The sequence below is a fragment of the Protomyctophum parallelum genome, assembly GCF_964188405.1.
Source record: "Protomyctophum parallelum genome assembly, chromosome: 17".
NCBI lineage: Eukaryota > Metazoa > Chordata > Actinopteri > Myctophiformes > Myctophidae > Protomyctophum > Protomyctophum parallelum.
Window position 1 is genome coordinate 11120139 of NC_139719.1, and position 25670 is coordinate 11145808.

Sequence of the window (25670 nt, forward strand, 5' to 3'; positions counted from 1 at the left end):
TATAGTTTAAAAAGTGTTCATGCCAAACAAGGCACACCTATGAGGAAGTCAAAATCTCAAGGTACACCTGTATTCATAGCGAGAATAGCTGATCTCTTTTTTTTTTAAAGTCATAAATGGGGAACCCGTGTCAATGAAGTAAGGTTTAGTTTAGGTTTCTCAGCGTTGTGTCCGAGGACCACCGGAGAAAAGACTGGATTTTCAGTGGTGAGGTGACCACCGAACTACAACATGACGTCACGAGCCGCCACTGCCCCAGCCCTCTGTTTTCACTCACCACCGCTCAACGTTATTTCAGCTCCGGTGGTCACCTCACCACCGGAGCTGTGGTCACCTCACCACCGAAAATCGAGACTATGAATGAGCCTTAAGGCCTATTCATAGTCCAGTTTTCGGTGAAGAGCATAGACTGTGAAGTGTAATTTACCATCATTTACTGTTGCCAAAGCTCTAACTGAGTGCCGTATCAGTGTGAGCCACAGGGTGGCGAGAGGATACAGCCATGCAAGAGGTTTCACAGTACCACCATGTGTGTACACATACGTGTGCGCGTGTGCCGTGTGTGTGTGAGCTCATTAGCATTCAACACTCATTTTTGGGGAAAAATAAGTTATATAGGAGCGCTCACTGGTATCCCTCAGCCCAGCGGTGCTCATGGAAGAGAAGAGAGAGAGAGAGAGGAAACAAAAGGGCGTAAGAAATCCAAGTCCAGGCACTGAGGGTGGATTTTGTAGGTAAAAGGCCTTTATTAAATTTGGGCTACAGACATTAAAAAACACCAACGTGTGTCGGCTTTGCGCCTGATCCTTCTTCAGGGTGTGATGATTGACGAGACAAAAAGACACAGAGTAGGCCTAATCAAAGGTGCAGTCCTACACAGGTGTGTCCCCTAGGGAGGACCTGCGGATGCAGTCTTTCCCCGAGCTGCCCTCCCTGGTCGGGACATCTTATACAAATAATACCTCTAAAACATGACATGAAGAAAACACAATCATATGGTCTATACCCACAGACCCCACATATTGGTTTAAAGAAAATATTTTATTCACATTGACATCAGTACATTTTCTCATGTGTGCATTTTTTACATACAAGTATATTTCGTGTGTCTGCGTGAGTGTGTACGTGCATTCGTCTCCACCGTGCCTTCTTCTCACAAGCATGCTCTGTGTGACATAATATTGGACGATAATATATCTCGTGTATGTTACTGTACTTGTTACGTACAGAATGGGGGACGGAGAAGATAACACGGTCAGTTTTACAGTTTCTCTTCAATACGTTTTTGTACAATTCCCTTTGACTCAAGAGACACGGAACAAAAAAAAAAGAACAAAAAAACAAAAAACAAAATTCATTTTTTAAACAAAACACAACTAAGAAGCGAGGTCGTGTAGATAAGATACATAGGACATGGTACAGGTCAAACTGAGCTTATAAACAACAGTTAACTCTCACGCTAATGGCTAACGGTAACATTTCTACCTCTATGGCTAATACGCTAACTCACATTCTTAAGGAGTTATACCCTCCTTCCTCTCCTGTGTGCTTGTCGTCCTCGTCCTACACTCTCTCTTGTATGTACGTTCTCCTCTCATCTCGTCTCCTCTGTTTCCGTCTTCACTGCTGGATGTTGAGAATCTGTGAAGACAGTCCCTGGTGCCAGTTCTTCAGCTTGGCGAAGCGAGGACCCTTTACCTCCGACTCAAACTTCTCTCTGGTAGGGCGGCAGAGAGCAGGAGAACAGGGAGTGTCGTCAGAACACACAGACAAACAGTGGGGGGGGGGGGGGCGCAATTGTGATTGGCCGGAATGTGATGTTGTATGTATGATGATAAGAGCGCCCCTCACTTCACACGAGTGTGATTTTATTTCTAATTTCGTCTTACCTCGACCTTTGAAGGGCCTCCTCATCTGGGTCTTGCACTGCATGGAGAATAACGCGCACGCACACACACACACACACACACACACACACACAATTAGAGCTTCATGAGAAAACAGAAAACAGGCAAATTGTGAAGAAAGAAAAGAAATAAAGAAAGAAAACAAAACAAAGAGAATGTAAGCATTCTGGGCATATTAAACGTACTGTATTCGGTGCCGGTGATGTGGGCCAGCATCCTGAAGCTCTTGGACTGCAGGTTGGCGGCGCGTCGGGCCCACTCAGCCATCTGCTCGCTCCGGTCGCCTGGCCGGATCACCATCTGGTACACGGGAGACGCACAGTCCACCACGGGCTCCTTGATGGGTAAGGCCCCACTGGACACACACACATACCATTATGAGCATCCACTGTGTGTGTGTGTGTGTGTGTGTGTGTGTGTGTGTGTGTGTGTGTGTGTGTGACATAGGGACATAGGTTTGGACATCGGGACATTGCTGTTCTTTGGAGTGGTTGCACCACTCAAAAATACAAATGAAAAGTATGTCATGACATCACCAATTTTTTGGTGCTGGCTCCCCGGCTATCAGGGACACCTTGAAATGTGGGAATGGGCGAGCATGGGGGGGTCGAATCGGAGCATGGGGGGTCGAATCGGAGCATGGGGGGTCGAATCAGAGCATGGGGGGTCGAATCGAATCGGAGCATGGGGGGGTCAAATCGGCTACCACGTGTGTCATAATAATATATACAGCACGTGTTTCTTAAGCCTAATTTAGTGACTTTGTCACATGAAGGTCATCAGGACACAGAGCAGAAATTAGGCTTTAGACTGGGTGTGTTTGGTGTGTGTGTGTGTGTGTGTGTGTGTGTGTGTGTGTGTGTGTGTGTGTGTGTGTGTGTGTGTGTGTGTGTGTGTGTGTGTGTGTTTATGACTGTGTGCACGGATGAGTGCGTCTTTGTGTGTGCACTGTTTGGAGTTAAATGAACATTGAACATTTTACTTGTGGACCCAGCAGTCTGTGAAGGATGTTAGCAAAGTGAGTAGACATTAGTGTTAGTCGAGTGTGAATGTAGCCCGGTGTACTGGGGAGTGTATAGGTGGGTCGTCGACGGGTGGAGAGACCCGCGATTCGATCGGCCACTCAGAACATTCCCATGCCATGAGGTCGAAAGGCTACAAGGCCAAAAGGTTATTTTGTAAGGTCGGTGGTCTCCGTCAAACCTGAACAAGAAAAACCCCGGTCATCTCACATATCGTCATATCATTCACGACGATGTCCCTCTGCAAGAGTAGTCCAAAAAAACACCACAACAGGACGATGCAAAGTTCCGCTTCAGAGAAACGGACACGCAAACCTCAGGGGTTAGTCAGTTATGAGACATATTATATAGATCATGTCTCCTGTTATGCCTCATACTTGACTAGAACCCTCACAACAACATCACAACAGAACCAGGATATTAGCTCGGGAGACATACGGTACGTATGACCCAACAATGCACAAGCCTCTTTTTTTGTCTTTTTTCTTTGCAAACACCAAGACACAACGGAGACACAGATGAGTCATATATGGGCCAACGCAGCAGGCGGTCCATATATGAGGACAACGCAGCAGGCGGCCCATATATGAGGACAACGCAGCAGGCGGTCCATATATGAGGACAACGCAGCAGGCGGTCCATTATGAGGTGAGTGCGGATGGAAATACGGAGCACCGCGGTACTTACGACAGAGGTGAACCCACGTCCTCACTGATAGGCCACAACATGAATCAACCAGGAAGAAAGAATGGGAAGGAGAACGTGTGATTGGTTGATTGGTTGAGTGATGAACGTGCATGGAGGGGGAGGGGAGGGGGAGAGGGGGGGGGGGGGGAGGGGAGGGAGTAACAAGGCCAGGGGCGTCATTTTGGGGACCCTAAAATTCTATTATTTTTATGCATACGCCTACAGTGTTTTCAGAACCTCTGATCATTTTGCCGATTTGAATCGCATATTTCGTATTTGATAAGCTGACGATCTTTTGGATCTTTAAGCAAGTAAGCACAAAGTGTGTGTGTGTGTGTGTGTGTGTGGCCATGTTTTGATACTGGCCATGACTAACCAGTAACCAGGATACTGACCATGATACTGACCATGATACTGACCATGAAACTGACCATGAAACTGACCATGATACTGATATCATACGGACCATTCTACAGACATGATTCTGACCACACAAGTGTATATTCTATACACTAGAGCTAGAGATAATTATTTTGATATTCGTGTGAAATCACAAATCTTTTGTTATTTTTTTAATAAATGACGCCCCCGGACAAGGTTGGACCCAGGAAGGAGGGAGCTGATTGGCACAGACAAACGAGGAGAAGCACATCACACACACACACACACACAGGTGTGGAACTGGAAATGGAACCATGAACACGTACCGCGGCTGTCAAACGTAAAATGGTTTAACGAGACTAATCATGTCGGTCCAAGCCCCGCGAACAGACCTACAGACTGGGGGTCTGACCAGCAGGAAAAGTGACCAGTTATGAGGTATTAGGAAGAAGAAGGAAGGAACAACAACACACTAGGACTATAGAACTAGGACTAGGACTACATTACTAACCAGCATGCACCCCCCATGCAGAGGAGTCACACTGACTTACCCCTCGTGTCCCTTCGCCTGTGACTGTCCGGCGATGGCGTCCATGATGGCGTCCTGAGAGTACATGCTGATCGGCGTGTTGTACTGGGCGTGAACAATGGTGGCTTTGCCCCCCGGACCCCGCACCTCGATGGGCTTGTGGGTCGACAGGGCAGAGTCTTTCAGGGCAATGGGGTTGAAGCTGGAGCTGTACTCCATGCTGGAGTTCAGACGGGTGGGGAGGGGAAGGGGGAGGGGGGGTGAAGGGGAGTCAGGAGGAGGGGGGTTGGGTGGGTGGGGGGTGGGGTGCAGTTCAGTCAAACAGGTGCAGACCAACCGGAGCCCAGAAGAGACCGATGGGAAAGGGGGGAGAAATACAAGAGGCACAGACAACATTGAGGTGCAGCCAGGAGGGTTCAGGTGTAGTACTGGGACAGGCCCACAGAGGGAGCTGTTGTATCACTTCATAGTTCATTTTACCTAACATGTCTACACATCTCTACAGAGCCATGATGTGAAGGTATGCTCAACTATTATGCAATGAATTTACCGAATACGTACTACAGGTAATATGGAAACTGCAATCTTGAATGAACAAGTTCTAGTGCTAAGGTGCTAATGATTGTCATACAGATAGCTATAGCAGCAGATTAGAACAAAAACATTGGCTCATCTGTGATAATTAGCTGTGATAATTAACAGTTTCTAAATGATAGTTTAGAAACTATAGTCAGATAGTTGTATTCTACTACAGCATTCCTCTGAATGAAACCGCGTGCCTGACAGAATCTATATTTTTCATTAATAAATAAGCTTCCATCAACTTGGACAGGACATTAGTGCAACCCTAGAATCAATGTGTCCAAAGTCCTTTTAAAAAACCAAATGCATGCAGATGGTTTGGAACTGCCAGCTACACGTCAATCACCACTCAGCAGGTCACAATAAATGCTATTCTCAACCAGAAAATGCCACAGCACACACACACACACACACACCACACCATATACTGACACATAACACCAATGTTCAATATGGGTACAACGGACATGTGTTTAACACATGCCTGATATCATGGTTCATCACACACACACACACACACACACACACACACACACACACACACACACACACACACACACACACACATGCATTAACATAGACGAATATAAACGCCAGACGTACAGTACATTAGTTAATGATGCATCACAAACTGGTGCGGTTTTATTCCAAGTGCAAACGCACCGAAATAGAAACCTGTCCGGCGCTCTCTCAACATGCCAGAACAGCATGTTAGAGCGCTCTATGACATCATCACCACGATGGAGTTTCATCCCCGCATGGGATAGAAAACACTTTCACGCGGCACACACGGACACCACTGACGCAGCAGTGTTCTACAAAATGCAAAACAGGAATGCACACTTTAAAAAGATGCTCACTCTTTTGTTTGCTCACACACACACACACACACACACACACACTCACACACAAACGCACACGCACGCACAGAGTAAACGAGCAAGAGTCCATGCACATTCAGCACTGCAATATTTCATGGTACTGACTTTGTGTTTGCAATGATCTGTAACACACCAGAGATGAACAGAGAGAGAGAGAGAGAGAGAGAGAGAGAGAAAGAGAGAGCGCAATGGATTAAAATAATACGTTTGAAATCATTCTGCATCATAGGAATGTGTCCACGAGAAGGCTACAGTGCCCTGATACCAGTTACAGGGCCAGAATAGCTGGCTTTTCTCAGCGCTGGAGTATTTCCCAGAGTCCCCTTGCGTCCTTCGGCAGTGACTGACAGGAGCAGAGGCAGCTATAGCTATCTGTCTGTCACATGGTGGCAGATAGCGGCGCTGGTGGTGGAGGAAGTACCCGGGTAAGAGTAGTAATACCACGAGTGGAGAAACACTAACCATATACGATTGGAAATGTTACAAGAACTACTCCTGCTATTCAAATTCGTATTCGTAAGTATTTTAACCCATTTTGACTTGAGATCAGATTCTAAAAAATGTCTTCTACATCCTGACAGTTTTCTGAAAAAGCTATGTTTCTATGTCAGTCGTTCTTTGATCTTTCAATAGCTAAAGCATTACATAATGCTAACACCAAAAGGGGTTCCCGCCCAAGGCCAAAATCTACTGAAAATCAGCAAAAAGCTGAACATAACAATACTAATTATGCAGAATAGTCAATTTCAGAATAATATTACTTTTTACATTATAATTATTGACGCATTAATGTGTAACTTGTGTGATCCCCTGATCATTTCAGTTGTGTCAGTACTGAATCTATACTGTACATCCAAAAGTAGTTGATACTCAACATTGAGGTAACTTCGGTATAACACACATGGACTGCTGGGTGTAGAACCTACACTCCTACAGTATGGGGCTATGGGGTAGAACACATGGACTGCTGGGTGATGGGCTATGGGGGTAGAACCTATGGGGCTATGGGGTAGAACACATGGACTGCTGGGTGATGGGCTATGGGGTAGAACCTGGGCTATGGGGTAGAACCTGAATAGGTACAAAACAACTTCATTAAATAAAGACGTTTGTGTAGCTAATGGGGTGTGTGTGCATGATGTGGGCTCTACCCTTTGTAAACCGATCCTCAATATTGTTCACCTCAATCTGAACAACTAACTGAGTGAAAATGAACGCGCACAACATTTGCCGTCAACATAATTAGAGCGGTAGAAGTATATAAATGAGCAAAATGTTCAATACAGCATCTCAAACATGTGCTTCTTAAACACGTTCTACCGATTCGATTCAAAATAATTTATTTTCCAGATTCAAAACTATTCTCTATTCAAAATTATTCTCGATTCAATACATAGGATTTCATCACAATCTACTCCAGCCAACTGAAGTGACTGTACTACAGTAAGTTGAAAATGACTGAAGACATGATGTTTACTGTGATTAGGGTGAGCTTACATTTCATATCACAAACACCATGTAGTGATATGACTGAAGACATGATGTTTACTGTGATTAGGGTAAGCTTACATTTCATATCACAAACACCATGTAGTGAAATGGCTGAAGACATGATGTTTACTGTGATTAGGGTAAGCTTACATTTCATATCACAAACACCATGTAGTGCATTTTGGATTTTGAATCGTCCATAACGGGAATCGTGATTCTAATTCGAATCGATTTCTTTTGACAACCCTACATAAAACCCACATAGCCTCACGCAGTGGCCAGAACACATGTACATAGTATGAACACGCGCACACGCACACACGCACGCACATGTAACGTACTGTAAGCTATGGTATTAGGTAAGAGCCACGCGCATGGTGGTGCACGTGGAGGTTGTCTCCGTGCCGGTGGTTGGCGGTACGGATATAGAGATGGGAGATCTATCTGTGGGACATCCAGGGGATTTGGCATGATGGTGGGTAACCAGAGAGGGACATTCCATGATGGTGACCAACAGCTGTTCCCCTGTGCGTGCATGTGCGCACGCGTGTGTGTGTGTGTGTGTGTGTCACAGTGAGGGTCAGCCCTTTAACCACTCTACACGTCAAAGGTTTTCAAAAATGTGCCCCAAATTATAACATATTTTCCCACAAAAGTGCAGAGCTCACAACGAGCTCGGAAGGTGTGCCAATTCCATGACGTTCGACACTGTCGTTCAACACAAAAGAGCGCTTCAGTGGTTAACCTTAATGAATTGAATAGGAAGGACCTCAATGGAAACAAGCCATGAGTCCATAAATCCTCTTATAGCAGACCTTGTATTGAACTGTACTCTCATGTGCTTTTTTCCCCTGCAAACTGTTAATAAAGCATTCAATCAATCAATCAATCAATCAAAGTGTTGTTCTTCTTCCCAGTCATACGGTCGGGCTGAACATTTACAGTGGCCAGAGAAGAGGGCAAAGAGATTAGTGGAGATTGATACTGGAGCCTATGTCACAAATTAGACCCGGGCGGGTTACGGCCTTAACCCATTCTGACCTGAGATCAGATTCATACGAGGTTTCCGCCGGACACACACTGGTCTGATGAACCCATTCTGACCTGAGATCAGATTCTAAAAATGTCAGTCGTTCTTCGATAAAAAAAAAAATAGCAGACCTACAAGCTCGTATCGCGCCACTCGGTGGCGCGATATGAGCTTGTAGATCTGCTCTTTTTAAATAGCTAAAGCATAACATGATGCTGACACCAAAATGGGTGCCCGGTCAGAATGGGTTTTAATCAACCTCTCTGATCATCCCCCTCCCATGCCGAGAGCCGAGAACTCCTTCAGAGAAAAGCCCCCACCTTGCCTCCAGCTGATCAGTGTACAGTACACACACACTGTACTGTACTGTATGTACCTCAGTGCATACACTACTTCATTAGACATACGTGTAGCCATGCCGTATTGTAGATTATACAACAGGTTGCTTGAGGAAGCAATCTGATTGGTTGAAACAGCTTCTAGCCGTTCCTAAAAACCAGCACAAAGGAACACCGATACTCAAAACAAAGATTTCAGCTGAGTTTCTTTCTGCCAGAGCGCACGCAGCAACCTCGGCGGCTAGGCTGGCTAGTTTCTTGGGATATTTGTGGTCGTAGTGACTACATCTGTCATAAGAACCCGATTGAAATTATGTAACTCTTAACTGCTCTTAACTACTCTTTTTACATATTTTGACTAAAATTTTCGACTAACAACAAGTCGATGGAATGAGGCGATGAGGTCGAAGCAGGTTATAAGCTTCCATAATGAAGCTGGGGATGTGGCTGTAACACAGCTCCTCAGACGACCCTGCAGCCCCATAGGTCACCTTTCGCTTTTGCCTGCCCTGCTCCGAGTTACCTGGAGACGGGCCAGGAGTGTTCCTGTGTGCGTTCCAGGAATAGCGCACGGGGGCACACACACACACACACACACACACACACAGGAATGCGTCCCAGAGATAGCGACGGAATGTTCAGAGTGTCCCTTTTATCACAACTGCCGCTGACTGTTAATATGAACTGGGGTGTAGGTAGTGTTATCATGGCATGCCCTCTGCCCAATCCGTCTCGGGCGAAGTGACTGTGACAGTTAGGACAGGAGCACACAACCTGCAAAGTCAAGTGCAGAGTGACATCACCCGCCCAGCGTTTGGCGTGGAGGTTAGCTCAGGTGTGTTGGTGGTGAGCCGACGGCCTGGTATAGGTAGCGGGTATATACCCAAGTTAGAATTTGTTAAGAGATTCTTCTGTGACATAATAGGAGGCCGTTCCCTGAAAAGCCCCCATAAGCCACCTACCCTGGTAGTGACAGTCTGCTGCTGCCAGCCTCTCCTAGTTTCCCCTGCATCGCGGCCATCTCCCTAAGCGTCTCGGCAGAGTACAAGCCGATGGGGGTGTTGTACTGGCCGCGCAGCGGGCCGGGCTGAGCCAACGCAGGCGACTGAGGGGAGGAGGCGGCGGCGGGGGGTTTGACCGGGATGGGACTCGGACGGGGAGGAGGCTGGGGCAGTGGATCGGCTTCCGGGATGGGACTCGGACGGGGAGGACGCTGGGGCAGTGGAGCGGCTTCCGGTTCCGGCTGCTTTTTCGCCGGCGTTTGGAAGAGGTACTTAATGGAGGGCCTTCTGGCCAGGCGGATTCCACAAGACACCGGCTCCTCCATTTGGGGTTCGTCGGCAGGCGCCTCATCCTTTTTTATGATCTCCTGTTCAACCTCCTTGAAAAGGAGGAAGAGATGGGAACATGCAGGACACTAGGGCTGCGCAATATATAAATTAGAAAATGAAAATCGCAAAAGGCTGCTTTGAAGTGCAATACATGGTGTATACTGCTGTATATATTCTCAATGGGCCCTTAGGGGGTCTGTAACTCTGAGATTGTAGAATTGAGATTCGTACGCTCTCAGAGTTATGAGGGTCCTTGAAATTGAAAAGGTTTGAGAACCACTTCAGTAGGCTTATCGTTGTTTGCGTTGTATGTTGGCAGCAAACCTAATTAAACCTATTATCGTGCAGCTCTAATAAAGGGCAGAGACAAAAAGAGATACAGACAGCTGGACAGATAAAGGTTGTTGTTGGTTGACGTTTGTGGCTTGTTGACATCCGACTCTCCCCAGCTGCCTTTCAATATGGTGCAGTTGCAGTTTGAATACTGTACTCTAGAGGGCAGCAGGAGTCAGCCATTGAAATCTTGCTTGAGGTTTTTGTGACATTCTTGCAAACATCATAGATTCACACATAAACAGACAACAGAAACACAAATACAGTTGTATATTTTCTGTATGGATTTGTCTCGACTTGTTTGTAATGTGTAATGTTTCTACGCATTGCACCAGGTAAGGAATTGGGAAGTGTCGCGTATATTCTTGTTATTGTGCGTAAGTGAATCGACTTGGTGTTGCCAAAATACTACTCAACACCTACAAGGCACGGAACAATCTGGCTCTCCCTACCTCTTCGGCCTCATTCACACCTAAAAGACACCTGCCTTGTGTCTTGTATTGTGTTTAATGGCCGCTCCAATGGATTTCCAATGGAAGTCACATGGTTTGACAAGACAGTCTTGTTTGATGGCTGTGTACATGTCAAACCATGTGCCTTCCATTGGAAATGCATTGGAGCGGCCAATTAAACACGGACAAGACACAAGACACGGACAAGACAGGTGTCTTTTAGGTGTGAATGAGGCCTTCGACCTCCTCAAACGCCATCTCACTCCCTCAGGTGACGCAAACCTCATCGAGGTCCCCAGGACCAAGTACCGTACCTGGGGCGATAGGGCTTTTGCTGCAACCCAACCCTGTGGAATGCACTCCCCAATAGTCTCAGAGAAGCCTCCACCCCTCCAAGCCTCTTCAGTATGGCTTTCCCCAGCTCAACTACAACCTCCCTTCCCGGCCCCTTCTCATCACTCCACAGTTTCGATTGATTTGATTCAATTTACAATTTACAATTTACAATTTAGGCATTTAGCAGACGCTCTTAATCCAGAGCGACTTACATTTAAGCAAGAACAAAAGCATGGGAATACATCACATAAAAGCATTTATCATGAAACATGCGTAAGCTAAGAAGGTAACAGTGGAATATCTATATGATGAAACTATACATACACTATACATAATAAACTATACATATTCACTACTATGCTATACATATGTACTATGGCGTGCTATGACTATATACAATACAATTATAGTGCTGTCTACATAACATGCTATAAGTCTGTGTCAAATGCTATCTAAGCCAACAGAAATGCTATCTAAGGGGTTAGGGTAAGTGCTATGGGCCATGATGGAGTCTGAAAAGGTGGGTTTTCAGGCTACGGCGGAAGATTGGGAGTGATGCTGCAGTTCTGACTGCAATGGGAAGTGCATTCCACAGTTTTGGAGCCAGAAGATTCCTTTAGCCTCGTCGTTTCCCCCCTCTAATAAAGTAAGTACCCCATGTAATGGGTATACTTATCAATGGTTTATAGGTTTCTATACCTTCTGGTGTGGGATAACGGTCAGGGGAGAGTCCATTCTGGAGGGTGCTGCTGAGGGATATGCAGCGGCACGCCTTGACCTGAAGGACACAACACAACAGAACAGGCTCTTAGCATGCAGACCGCCAACACGCCTGCTGGGTTCTCACATCGACTCAGCGACACTTTATGTGACAGAACCACTTATCAACAGTGGTGTAAAGTACAGAAAACTGATCACATTTACTCAGGTACTGTACTTAAAAGTACTGTACCCAGCCAGCACGCCCACTTAAGTACAATTTTGAGGTATTTTTCACTTTACTGTATTTCCAATTTTCAGTCCTTTTACTTCATTTATGTGACAGAACCACTTATCAACAGTGGTGTAAAGTACAGAAAACTGATCACATTTACTCAGGTACTGTACTTAAAAGTACTGTACCCAGCCAGCACGCCCACTTAAGTACAATTTTGAGGTATTTTTCACTTTACTGTATTTCCAATTTTCAGTCCTTTTACTTCTACTCCACTACATCTCAGAGACAAATAAATAATGTCATTTTAACTCCACTCTTTAGTTACTAGTTACTTTGTAGATTTGGATGATTATTTATTACACAACTTACATTAACCACTTCCGTCATTTGAAAATATCCGACTGCATGTTTCAGTTAAACTGACTTCTTCTACTCTTCTGTTTATTTCTACTTCATTTATAAACAAGAATTGATAAAAATCTATTAAATACCAGCTGCATTGTTATTATTATCTGCGGGGGTCCGCTATAACTGCCTCTGTGTCCGTTCCAGCGCAGCAGTTTTATGTGGAACTATTGTGTTCTGAGTCGTTCGTTTTCCGCCCGGACATATTTGCAGTGCGCACATATGTCAGCCAATGAGAAAACCAAGTGGACCAGACTACTAGAGGACCAGAGTAATCTAGTAAGAGAGTGGTGACACGCTTTGATCTCGCCGAAAAAGCCGGTGCCTATGGGCGATAGTTCCAAACATTGCTCCTATGGCTGGAACTATTCCATTGAGATAGAATGAGCACTTCCGCATTCCATTGTTACAATGGGAGTCAACGGGAGTGTCATTAATCTCTTACTAGATTACTCTGTAGAGGACTAGCTTGCACATCGATGATAGACCCAGCTTGCTGTTGCATGGCAGCTGGTAAAGATCACAGAAACAGTGGACAATACAAATACATTAGAAAACAACAGAGCATACAGCAACACATCATTACAATCAACACCACGAATAAAAATGGTTATTGTTCCAGAGTACGTTCTTTTTTAGGTTATAGGATATGAAAGGGCTGTTTAGGTCAGTTTAAATGTAACGTCTTGTCTGAAATATTTTGTTTATTTATTGTACAATATGTGACTTGCGTTATGAGATGTACTTGTTCTGTGCAAGAGGACCACAATGGACATACTGTACTGTACGTCCTGGACTTTATTGTGTTATGTAGCATGTTACATGAGAGGTTCTTGGCTTACCTATGATCCTAGATTACTATTGCCATTTGTTTTCCTTGGTTACTGTAAATCGCCCTGGATTAAGAGGGTCTGCTCTTTTTTTTCCTCTTCCACTCTGTACATATGGTCCTTTATATTTTGTGATATTGAATTGTGTGAATGTTATTTTTCATGTCAAGTTTATGAATTGAACATACGTACATATAAGGACCCGAATGGAAACAAGACCACAAGGACTTGATTTGGTGCCATGCATCCTTTTAGAAAAAAGTGTGAGTCAAACACTTTGACTGTACTCAGTTTGGCTGTTTACATTTCTGTCTAATAATCAATCAATCAATCAATCAATGCCTAAATGGTAAATTATAAATATCCTCCAATAGTTTTAACTTATGACTTTTCAAATGAACACAACAAAAACAAAAGCTTTACTTGAGCATGGCGAGATTCAGGTTGTTCGTGGCCGACTTGATCTTGTTCTGAGCCTCCAGGTGCGTCATGCCATCGGTGGTGACTCCGTCGATGGATGAGATGACGTCACCCTGGGCCAGGCTGCCCCCTGCCGCCTTGCTGCCCGGAGTTATCTGTGGAGGGAGAGGGGGAGAGGGCCAGTGGTGATTACGTCCACTAAAACTATGACGAAAAATGTTTGTCGACTATACCTTTTTTCACTGACGAAACCTAAATGGAAACTAAAATGACTGAAACTAACACTAAATATATTGACAATTTCGTCAACAAATAGACTAAAATGTTAGGAAGGGACTAGTGGACAAGATATCGAGTATAAGTCATTTTACACTTGGTTGCATGCTGAAAATAGCAGATCTACAAGCTCACAACGCATCGCAGCGCGATTTTCAGTGCAAAGAGTGTAAAATCTGTCATTACGACGACATCAAGGCCCGCCAAAATACATTTTAGTCGACTAAATCAACTGTAGATTTAGTCGGCTAAAATCTTATGACATTTAGTCGACTAAAACTAGACTAACACTAAAACAAAACAAAAATGTGACTAAAGCTAAATGAAAACTATTCAAGAGACTATGACTAAAACAAAAACTTGCATAACAAAAACAACACTGGAGAGGGCTCAGGACTCAGGGGGTCAACTGGACGACAGGAGGACTGTTATCCATGCAGGGAGGGGAGGAGGGGGGGGGGGTCAACATAGGGACAAGGCTATTATCTATGAAGGTGAGAGGGGTCGGGGTGGTCAACATAGGGACAAGGCTATTATCTATGAAGGTGAGAGGGGTCGGGGTGGTCAACATAGGGACAAGGCTATTATCTATGAAGGTGAGAGGAGGGGGGGGGGTCAACATAAGGACAAGGCTATTGTCTATGAAGGTGAGAGGGGTCGGGGTGGTCAACATAGGGACAAGGCTATTATCTATGAAGGTGAGAGGGGTCGGGGTGGTCAACATAGGGACAAGGCTATTATCTATGAAGGTGAGAGGGGTCGGGGTGGTCAACAAGACAGAACTATTCAAGAAGCATGTGTCACCCATTCCTCTACTCCGGGGTGGGGACCACCCCAGTTTGGTCCAGAGACCCACCCCCAGGGGTCCATGAGAGGCTTCTAGAAGGGTCTCCGTGTCTACAAGTGCCAAATGGGACACTTATAGATGTTTGTATATCTCTGACAGTGTACACATGGCGCCACACGGGTTCCACATTTAAAAAAAGGTATGAGAACTACTACTGAACTATTGCTCTAGGGATTAATGCGAGGGCGCACGCACGTATGCACGCATGCACGCACACTTTACTGTACATTTGGTTAAAAATGTGTCATCACAAACAGCAGCTTGAGCTGTGAATTCTGAGTTCCACAATAATTATTATTATTCAAGCGTTTCAAACTTACACTCTTAATGATTTATCCACTTAAGCCTGATGTACAGTGGTACTTTGTCGTACAGCTCACAACACATTGCATGATGACAAATTGAGAGCAGCTTGGAAAATGGTGGACAACTACCAACCAACTGAAAAAATGACATTCCCAAAATATAGGGATTTCCACGTTGTTGGAAATGTGTTAAAAATGAAAACACTTTTGTGGAGTTGCACTAACCCCAGGCCTTCGTTTGTGTGACACGTACAGCAGTGGTTCCCAAACCTTTTTCACGTCAAGGACCCCCAAATTGACACCAATTAGCCCGCGGACCCCCATTTGAAAAGACATGCCAGGGACCCCCATAAGAGCAGACTTTTACGGCTCTAGTAGTGATTCTCAACCAGTTTAATTTCAAGGACCCCCAGTTTGACCTGCATTAGTCTACGGTTCCCCCATTTAATGGCATTTCTATCTCTGGGACGCCTATTTATATTGTAAAATCAATGTTAATTTAACTCTGAGAGTGTACAAATGGAATCAAATGGTCCCGTTAGGGTCCATTTGGTTACATTTGTGTCTCAGAGTTACAGACCCATAAGAGTCCATTTGGTTCCAAACTATCATTTAGCTGGGGACCACCTGGAACTCCCTCAAGGACCCCTGGGGGTCCACGGACCCCACTTTGGGAACCACTGACGTACAGGACCTGTGTGAGACCAACGCTCCGAACCCTTCACTCTCTCCAAAATGTAAGAGTTTACAACAAGTGCAACTTGGTATAATGAAGATGCATTAAATATACGCCTTAAACGGAGAAAGGCAGAGGCAGCATCATTATAAGAAATCCCTGAGGTCAATACCCGGAGGCCCAGAGGGCTGGATAAAAATCTCTGGAATAAGCCAATAGGCTAAGTGGAGGCGCAGTAGCGCTAATACGCAAAGTCCCTTATCAAGCTTATCACTGCCAGCAAACAGGGACACTTTGATACGGAAACGCTGACCCAATGTGTTCGCTCGTCGATAAAGACAGTTACGGCTTTGGGAAGCTATATATGCATGAGTTAAAGTAGCTATAGCAGTAAGCACTAAAATAGGGCTAAGCCACTGCTTTTCCAAGTGGGGGCCGCGCCGCACGCGAGCGTGTGTGTGTGTGTATCTCTGACTCTCTGTCTCCTTGGCATGGAAAAGCCCATGGGGTTTTGGGAAACACCATGTGGCCCAAGCAAATATTTTGTTTCAGCATTGGCATTGTTGGCAGCACCACCCTGCTACCGACCACTCACAGATGAGCCCTATGTTATTTTAGAACAGGCAAGGGCGCATTATTAATATTCATCGTGGACTTTGGCCTGGATTGAAGTTCCAGTGTGGCCTGAACCGAATACAAATATGTCATGTCGAGTCGAGTCAACCAGTATACTTCCCCCTCTAAACATAACGTAATCACTGCCACAAAAGTGTCAATTTATTTCCAAAAGCAGATTTTTGGAGTTAAATGCTGCAGCTCATGAAGCTATGTTATCTTATTAGCCTGCACACACACTACCGGTCTGCCAGAACCGGACCAGGGTCCATACTTGAGATTACAACACATAGTGCCAGTCACACAAACAAATAAAAACTTGAACTACCAACGATTTGCTATTGTAATATGATTGCTTTAGCATTTACGCTCCCGGTGAGCAAAGACCTTAAGCTTCCACACCGCAAATATCAAGGCACCAACCTGTACGAACAAATGACTCACCTTCTATATTAAGTTTTGAGTATATTAAGTGTGTGTAAAAGGCCCTCATGCCAAATTCATAGTTCAAAAGTACGATATAGTGTCGCTTGCCGAAAGCAACCGATTTTGAAGTTATAGCAGCGTGAAAAAGTTGTTCTCCTTGCAAATAACCGTGCGATCGATGGTGGAGTATAAAATAAATCATGTTTTAGCACCAGCACCAGGTTTGGAGTGTTTAGCACCAGCACCAGGTTTGGAGTGTTTAGCACCAGCACCAGGTTTGGAGTGCGCCAGCATTACAGGGCAGGCAGGACCGCATCTCTGGTAGCCATACTTTAGTCTAGGCTTACAGGCAACTCGTTAAAAGGGAGTTAAAAATAAGCGTGGCCGTCGAAATGCCTGCAGGCCACCTCGCTCAGTTTGACCCTGCACTGCCCCCCCATAGCCCCCCCCCCCCTTCCCCCAATGCCGTCAGCTGCTACTGACACTCACTTGAGCCCCCCTCCCCCTCTCTCTCTCTCTCTCTCGACTTTATTTACCTGCAGTGTATATAATTGTACTCGCTGTACTGTGCTACTTATGTAATGCGTATATATATATATATATATATATATATATATATACGCACTGTATACGTACTATATATATATATATATATATATATATATATACACAGTACATACATATGCACTAGAGTGTCTCTGCTGTCTGCCACCTGAGCGCTCTCCAATTATGTTCCTCTCTTACTCAGTCTCCTTGGTTATTTTCATGGGCCATAAAGGCTTTTTTCCCCGCCTTTTTTGCTCACCTCAAATTGGTGTTTTTCGCGTCCATTCATTACTATTTTCTTGTGCATCAAATATGTATGAGTTTCTTTGTGTGGGTGGGGTGGGGGGGTGAGCGCTGTGATTGTGTATGCGTGTACTAATGAAGTGTGGAGACGGACGTTTCGGGGGGGGTGTGACACAAGGCTGTCGACTCAATCACACACACGCACGTACTCACAGCGCAGTGGAAAAAGTACTCAAATGTTTTACTTAAGTAAAAGTATCAATACTGCAATGTAGAAATACTCCATTGCAAGTAAAAGTCCGGAATTCAAAATGTATACTTACAGTAAAAATAGCATATCTACAAGCTGTGAGCTTGTAGGTCGGCTATTTTCAGATGGCCAAAATGTATAGGGCTAATGTGGTTAATGTATGTTTTGTAGTAAAAATCTCCAATGTAATTATAGTAACTAAAGGTTTTTAAATGAATGTACTAATGGAGTAATATTTGGATGCGAAATGTAGTTTAGTAGAAGAAAAAGCATTGGAAATCGGTAAGTAGAGTACAAATAACTCACAATCTTGAACTTGAAGTACGTACAGTACTTAAGCAAAATGTGAGGTTCCACCACCGCACACACATCACACAACGACGCATCTTTTCACATGAATCATACACTTCAAGACCTCCATCTTTGCATATTGCTATTATATATATGAGCAGTTGAGCACGGGCCACAAAACGTGACGAATTGCAAGCATATCATTTGCGAGACTCGTATACATTTTCTCCGGACATCTGCAAACTGCCTGATGGCTAGCTTCAACAAATGAGCCAAATGTTTAATCCAAGCCAATTCATTCCCTATACATCAGTGTTGATTTCGTCGACTAAAACTAAGACGAAAAGTACTGTTCGTCGACTACCTTTTCCCACTGACAAAAAAACTACATTGAAACTAAATGAAAACTAAGCTACGATGACTAAAACTAAGACTAAATATATTGTCAATTTCGTCAACAAAACAAATAAAAACTAGAGTAAAATGTTAGGAAGGGACTAGTGGACATATACTCTGCTCTGTATACGTGTAAGTCATTTTACACTTGGTTGCATGCTGAAAATAGCAGATCTACTTGTAGAACTGCTATTTTCAGCAAGTGTAAAATGAGTCATTACGACAGCATCAAGGCCGGCCCAATTACATTTTACTCGACTAAATCAACTGTAGAATTAGTCTACTAAAATCTTATGATATTTAGTCGACTGAAACTAGACTAACACTAAAACATTCCCGGTGACTAAAATGTGACTAAAACGAAATGAAAACTATTCAAGAGACTATGACTAAAACTAAAATGAAAATGTGCTGCCAAAAACAACCCAAAATGACACCAATGAACATAGACGCTCTGCTTTTATTTTAACAGTCCATTACATGGCTACTATGTTTAGTCTACATAGCTGGCTACTATGTTTAGTCGACAAAAGTTGATTTTGAAGACAAAGAAATATTTTTGGTGGGCCTTAGTTGATGTCTTCTCCACTAGTCCCTCCCTAACATTTTAGTCCAGTTTCTCGCCAGTGGAAAAAAAGGTAATCGACGGACATTCTTCGTCATAGTTTTAGCCACCGAAAAACAAACAATAATAACGCAATAATCATCCGGCTAACAAGATGTGAGGAAGTCAGTGGCTTCAACTCCTCTTCTTTCCAACGTCCATAATTAGGACCCCGGGGGGTGCGTATACTTAGTTTAGACTAGTCATTGGTTAGACATGGGTTAAGGTTAGGTTTAGGTTGCTGCCCCGTGGGAGGTTAGGTTTAGGGTGAGGGTTTGAAATAGGTTGTAGTTGTAGAACTAATGACTGGTCTAACCAATGACTAGTCTAAACCAAAAACTGTCTAAACTAAGGACTGCACCCGACCTAGGAAAATAATTTAAGGTTGAAATCCAAAACGACATCAGCCAGGGCACACATAGCGTCAAACTGTAATGTCACCCTGAATTGTCACATCTAAAGCGGCCGCGTTTTATTATTATGTCAGCCTGTCAGAGCCAGAGAAGGATAAAACGCAGAGAGGTCCAACAGTACACAATGTCATGTTGGACACGGAACAAAGCCCTGAGGGCCTTTGCTTGGATGACAAAACAATAAACTAATAGATTGTCGGGAGGCCCGAACTGACAGACCGGCATGACACCAATGTCACACACGCTATCTCACTGATAAACACTGAAGCATGCATAAGCTCACGAACGCACGCACACAGTAGTGGAAAGTAATTATTAGTATGTTTACTTAAGTACTGCACTTAAGTGTTTTTTTGTGGTACTTTGACTTTACTGGAGTATTTCCAATTTTCTGTACTTTTACTTCTACTCCACTACATCTCAGAGGCAAATATTGCACTTTTACTACACTACATTTATTTGGAAAGTTTAGTTACTGGTTACTTTATGGATTTTGATTATTATTACAAAACATACATTAATCTTTGGTTAGAATTGGACGGATTGATTTAGATACAAGAGTTATTCACTTTTGAAGATCCTCCCATCCACTAAAATGGAGGGGGACCACTTTGGACCACTTTTTCCCAACCGGAAATGACATCGAATGTTGCTCAATCGACACTGCCAGCATGTAGACTATTTGATAGGATAGTCTGCTCGGAGTGTTAAACCCATTTAGGCCAGACGTCGAAATAAAAAAAAGTCTTCTAAAGCCTGACAGTTTTCTGAAATACCTATGTTTCTATATGAGTGGTACTCAATATTTCATGTCAAGGACCCCAAAAATTATATGAAATTGGCCGCCAACCCCCATTTTTTAAATATGTTGTTCCAGGGACCCCCCCCAGAAGCAAAGATTTGAGTTAGAAACGTTCGCTCTGAAAGAATATAATATATTCTTTATATATCTTTATATTATATTCAAAGATTTGCGCCACATTTTCACTTTCAAATAGATAAAGTTTAAAATAATGGTTAAAACACCAAAAGGGGTTCCCGCCCAGAAACCACTACAGCCCTGCATATACACATTTGAAAATAGCCAATCTATAAGCTCACAATGTGTCACATGGAGACGCTTTGTGAGCTTGTCCCAACTTGAAATGGGACACTGCATAATGAGCACTTTTGGTACTTTTGATGCCAATACTTTTGTGCCTTTACTCAATTACATTTTGAATTCAATCTGGACTTTCACTTGTAACAGCTAGTATTAACATATTGCAGTATTGATACTTTTCCTTTAAGTAAAATATAGTGTTTTTTCAGAGTACAAGTACAAGTACTTCATTTTCAGTACTTGGCGATACGAGTACCGATACGAGTACTTCATTATTCTTCAGTAACCACTTATTTTACCCCCTTTTTTCTCATAGATGCAGATCAGATGGATGTCCGATCTACAGTTGTCATTTATGATTGGCTGTTTTTGGTCGATTTGCTGCAGTGTTGGGTCAGACTTCATGCTCCCGTTGCATTTGTTCAGCCTAGTGTCCTAATTGGATGTTTTGTGGTATACTCAGGAGTCAGGTCAGAGTATCATGGCCGGTTTCCGAGTACAGAGTACTTGAGGGTGCTATATCGGCACCGAGTAACTGGTAGCAGTATCTGTATCGGAAACAACTCTAGTAAATATTTGAGTACTTACTTTTCCCACCACTGTGCACCCCCCCGCCCCACCCCCCCACCCACACACACACGCAAATGTGCAGGCATGAACATTGTGTCACACATACAGTACGGACAGTATGGAATGAACAGTGAACATTGCGTGTGGAAGCAGCAGAGGGGCGTGGACAGTGCGGTGGACGGTGAAATGATTGAACTCCAGCCAGCGCTAAACAAACACGGAGGGAATTAAACGAAGCGCAGACGCGCAGAGTTGAATAAACAACACTTTTTTGTTTTGTTTTACCGTGTAGGAGAGTACATACCAGCAGGATTATGATGTCACACACGCACGCACACACACACACACACCACTGACTGACCACATAATGTCTGTCTGTCTGTCTGTCTGTCTGTCTGTCTGTCTGTCTGTCTGTCTGTCTGTCTGTCTGTCTGTCTGTCTGTCTTCTAAAACGGTTAGTCCCAATACTTGATTCCGATTGGCTGGTTTCCGTTGTAAATCTCACGATAATCCACGCCTTCAATCACTTTATATCATTCCCAGCTGATCCCGCAGCTCTGTATAGCTGAACTGGGGAAGGGGAGCACTTGATTGCGTTACACACCCTGGCCGTGCGGGCGTCTCTAAGCACCGCCCGCGCTCATATAACTGTGAATGTGTGGCCCCGGGGCGGCCTCGTAAAGACATCAAGCGCCTCCTATTCCCCCATCACAGAGACGTAAAAACAGGGACGTTTGGCTCTCTCTGGTGGGTGCAAAGCGTAGCTACTTTTGTGAATTTAATAGTTTTATGAGGTTAATATTGCCATTATGTTTGTAACCATTTTAGAAAAGCAATAAGCCACGTGAGGTCCCAGTTTACCGTGTATTTTATAATGGCTGACAGGCTAGGAGAGACTTGGCTACTTGTCGGGTCTCACTACGCCTCTCAGCCATTATAAAATACCCGGTAACCTGAGACCTCTTGTGGCTTATATTGCTTTAATCAACTTTAACCACTTAAACTCTCTAAGACTTAAGAACCCGGATTCGAGTTATAACTGTATTTTGACCGCTTAAACTTCAGTCACTAAATCTCTTCGCCAAGAGATAGCCGATCTAACAAGCTCAATGCGCTCTGTCTGATCTTATAGATCAGATATTTCTGGCGAATGTTACCCACAGAACATAAGGCACGCTGGGGGGGATTAGGGGGGGTTCAAGTGGTCAAGTAGCTAGCCGCCCATGGGGCCTGTCCAGAGGATGAAACTGAGCACAACGTGAAGGGAATAAAGCTTACTAAAGGTAACACAAGCTGTCATGTCACCCCGCCTCTCTCCATCTCTCAATGGCCCGTCTGTCTGTCTATAGCCTTTCTCCCATGCTATTTAAAGCAGTGGTTCCCAAAGTGGGGTCCGGGGACCTAGCCTGGCTAATAAGCCAGACTAATATCGCACAACACTCCGCCGGCAGGCAATTTCTTTTTGCCAAAGGCTGATTCGGTCTGGCTTATTAGCCAGGCTACCGGGGACCCCCCCCCCCCAGGGGTCCTTGAGGGACCCTTATGGGTCTGTAACTCTGAGAGTGTATTTGGTTCTATTTGTACACTCTGAGTTAAATTAACATTGATATTACAATATAAATTGGGGGTCCCAGAGATAGAAATTCCATTAAATGGGGGCTAGACTAATGCATGTCAAACTGTGGGGTCCTTGAAATTAAACGGGTTGAGAATCCACTGCTAGAACAAACAATATCTTCTCTGATGGGAGGTCCCTGGCATATATTTTCAAATGGGAGTCCGCGGGCAAGCAAATTAGTGTCAATTTGCTTGACATGTAAAAGTTTGGGAACAGCTGATTTAAAGGAAATGCCGAAAATATGCCCTCAGACCAGCCGAGAGAGAGAGAGAGAGAGAGAGAGAGAGAGAGAGAGAGAATGGGAGGGTAAACAGGGAAGTGGGAGAGAATATAGTACACAAGTATTTATTTGAACAAGCTTTGATTTACCTCAGTGTGTGTGTGTGTGTGTGTGTGTGTGTGTGTGTGTGTGTGTGTGTGTGTGTGTGTGTGTGTGTGTGTGTGTGTGTGTGTGTGTGTGAGCAATGAGTATACGTTTCCATAAATGAGTACATTTCCTACTCTTTCTGTGACTTGAGTAAACGCAACAAGGGATATACACTATACAGTGTGGTCTAAAGTAACTAAGTGCATTTACTCAAGTACTGTACTTGTTTTGAGGTATTACTTTTTACTATATTGGAGTATTAACAATTCTCAGTACTTATACTTGCAGTATTGAGACTTTTACATGTATCAAAAGTGTAAATTATTTTTCCACCACTGCAAGGGATAGTGCATACACAGTAGAATGGGTTTTTGTACTAAAAGTGAGGCCGCATTCTTTCCACGTCAACTCTATTCTGGAGAGCCTATGGGGTTACATGTGTGACGTGTGTCTTCCTCAGGAATTACAACATTACATAACCGCCTGCACACACTCACACTCACACACAAACGCACACACACACCCTCCTGCAGACACGCCCTCACACATACATATTATGGATTAGACACACAGTCACACACACATCCCAGGTGTGTCCAAAACATGATTTTCTTTTGGCCACGTTTTGACTATTGTACGAAACATGAAACATAGACAACAAGACACATGGTATGCGTGGTTGGTCCTTACCCTGGAGATGGTGAGGGGCATGTTAAAGTCCTTCCCTCCCTGTAGCCTGAAGCCCCATGGCGCTGGGCCGTTCAGAGTCACTGTGTACGTGCTCATCTTCTGTATATACTAGCAAAACCGACCGGCAATTCCTCCGGAAAATTCCTTCCAAATTCGATGTTCTTCTTCTCCTGCTGCTGCTGCTGCTGCTGCTCCGTGCGTCGGTCCTATACAGCTATACTGCCCGTTGTCCTGTCCCAAAGCGATGTTCCCTTCGACCCGACGGCTGTTCTCTCGCCGTGGTTCTGCTCAAACACCCGGGGTTGGGGTGGAGTTGGTTGGTTGGTTGGTTGGGTGGGGGGTATCTTTGGTATAGGGTGGCGATGGTGGGGGGGGTGGGTCAGATGCCCGTGGAACCTCTTTGCTGCAACACACACATACACACACATACACACACGCACGCAGCCACACACACACACACACACACACACACACACACACACACACACACAAAGAGCTTGAGTGAGCCGTCACACAGCACCAAACTGGACAAATGAGTATAGCCGGTCGCGAGTTCTAAACCACACACAGTCCCAAACAACCTAAAACATCCATCCATCCCCGTCTTCCTCCCAGACCGCCGAGAACCTCTAAACTCAAACTCTTACCCCTGAGGAACTCCTGCCGGAACTTGTGTGAGCTGAGGGTACAAGAAAGCGTGTGTCGTCTTGCAAACCAAGCAAGCACACACACACACACACAAACAAACGGGGTGGGAAAGAAAAAGCACCAGCAGTTTAAAAAGTTGCTAGTGAATAAGCAGAAGAGGTGTTAGCTAGTGTATGCAACGGTCCGCAGGGCGCTGAGGGTGAGGGACACGCACTAAGAATAGCAGAGTGGCGAGTGGAGACCCGTGGACCCTGGCCCTTATAAGGCCAGTAACACGAGGCCCCCAGAATGCCTCGGTGACGATTCATGCCGCCAATATAGACCCCTCTTACTGCAACACATTCTGTCTCTCTCTCTCCCTATCTTTATCTCTCTCTCTCTCTCTCTCTCTATCTCTCTCTCTCTGGCGGTCAGTTTACGTCACCAGTCACCACCATGTTCTTCTTAATCAGTCTCTCAGAGTGTTCACGTCACTTTCCATTCTTCAGTCCCTTTATCTCTCTCTCTCTCTCTCTCTCTCTCTCTCTCATATCCCATGGGTGAGGAAACAACACATTACTGTAAGTTGACCCTCTAGTAAGATGATGACCCCACCCCCACCCCCACCCCCACCCCCACCTCCACACACACACACACACTCTACACAGGTGCCAACAGTGAACTGTATACGTGCGAGCCCCGGTGTTGATGTGTGTACTGTGTGCATGTTTGTACACGTGCTATATAGTCAGATACACATGCAACAGTACGTACAGCGTGTGTTTGTAGGTGTCATGGCTGAGTCTCTGTATGTCATTATATGCACATGGATCCAGATAAAGCCACACAGCACGTTGAAATGTGCTCGGAGTTATACTTGGAACACGTGGTGTCCTCGTTTGTTCTGTAGGCCTGA

General features: G+C 44.6%; 1 protein-coding gene across 2 annotated transcripts; it reads right to left on the reverse strand.

The window, feature by feature from the left end:
- Window positions 1-722: 722 nt before the first annotated feature.
- Window positions 723-24998, reverse strand: ldb3b (LIM domain binding 3b). Of its 2 annotated transcripts, XM_083788250.1 has the most exons (10): window positions 24775-24998; window positions 24128-24530; window positions 13896-14047; window positions 12000-12078; window positions 6095-6111; window positions 4549-4746; window positions 3617-3640; window positions 2093-2262; window positions 1890-1926; window positions 723-1717 (listed from the first exon to the last, which is right to left on the reverse strand). In XM_083788250.1, exons 2-10 carry the CDS (start codon window positions 24221-24223, stop codon window positions 1621-1623), a joined length of 870 nt encoding a protein of 289 aa, XP_083644376.1. In that variant the 5' UTR covers window positions 24224-24530; window positions 24775-24998; the 3' UTR covers window positions 723-1620. The 2 variants fall into 2 exon arrangements, with proteins under 2 accessions (XP_083644376.1, XP_083644377.1); XM_083788251.1 differs by lacking the exon at window positions 3617-3640 and having other exon boundaries at window positions 24775-24995.
- Between the last annotated feature and the right edge of the window lie 672 nt (window positions 24999-25670).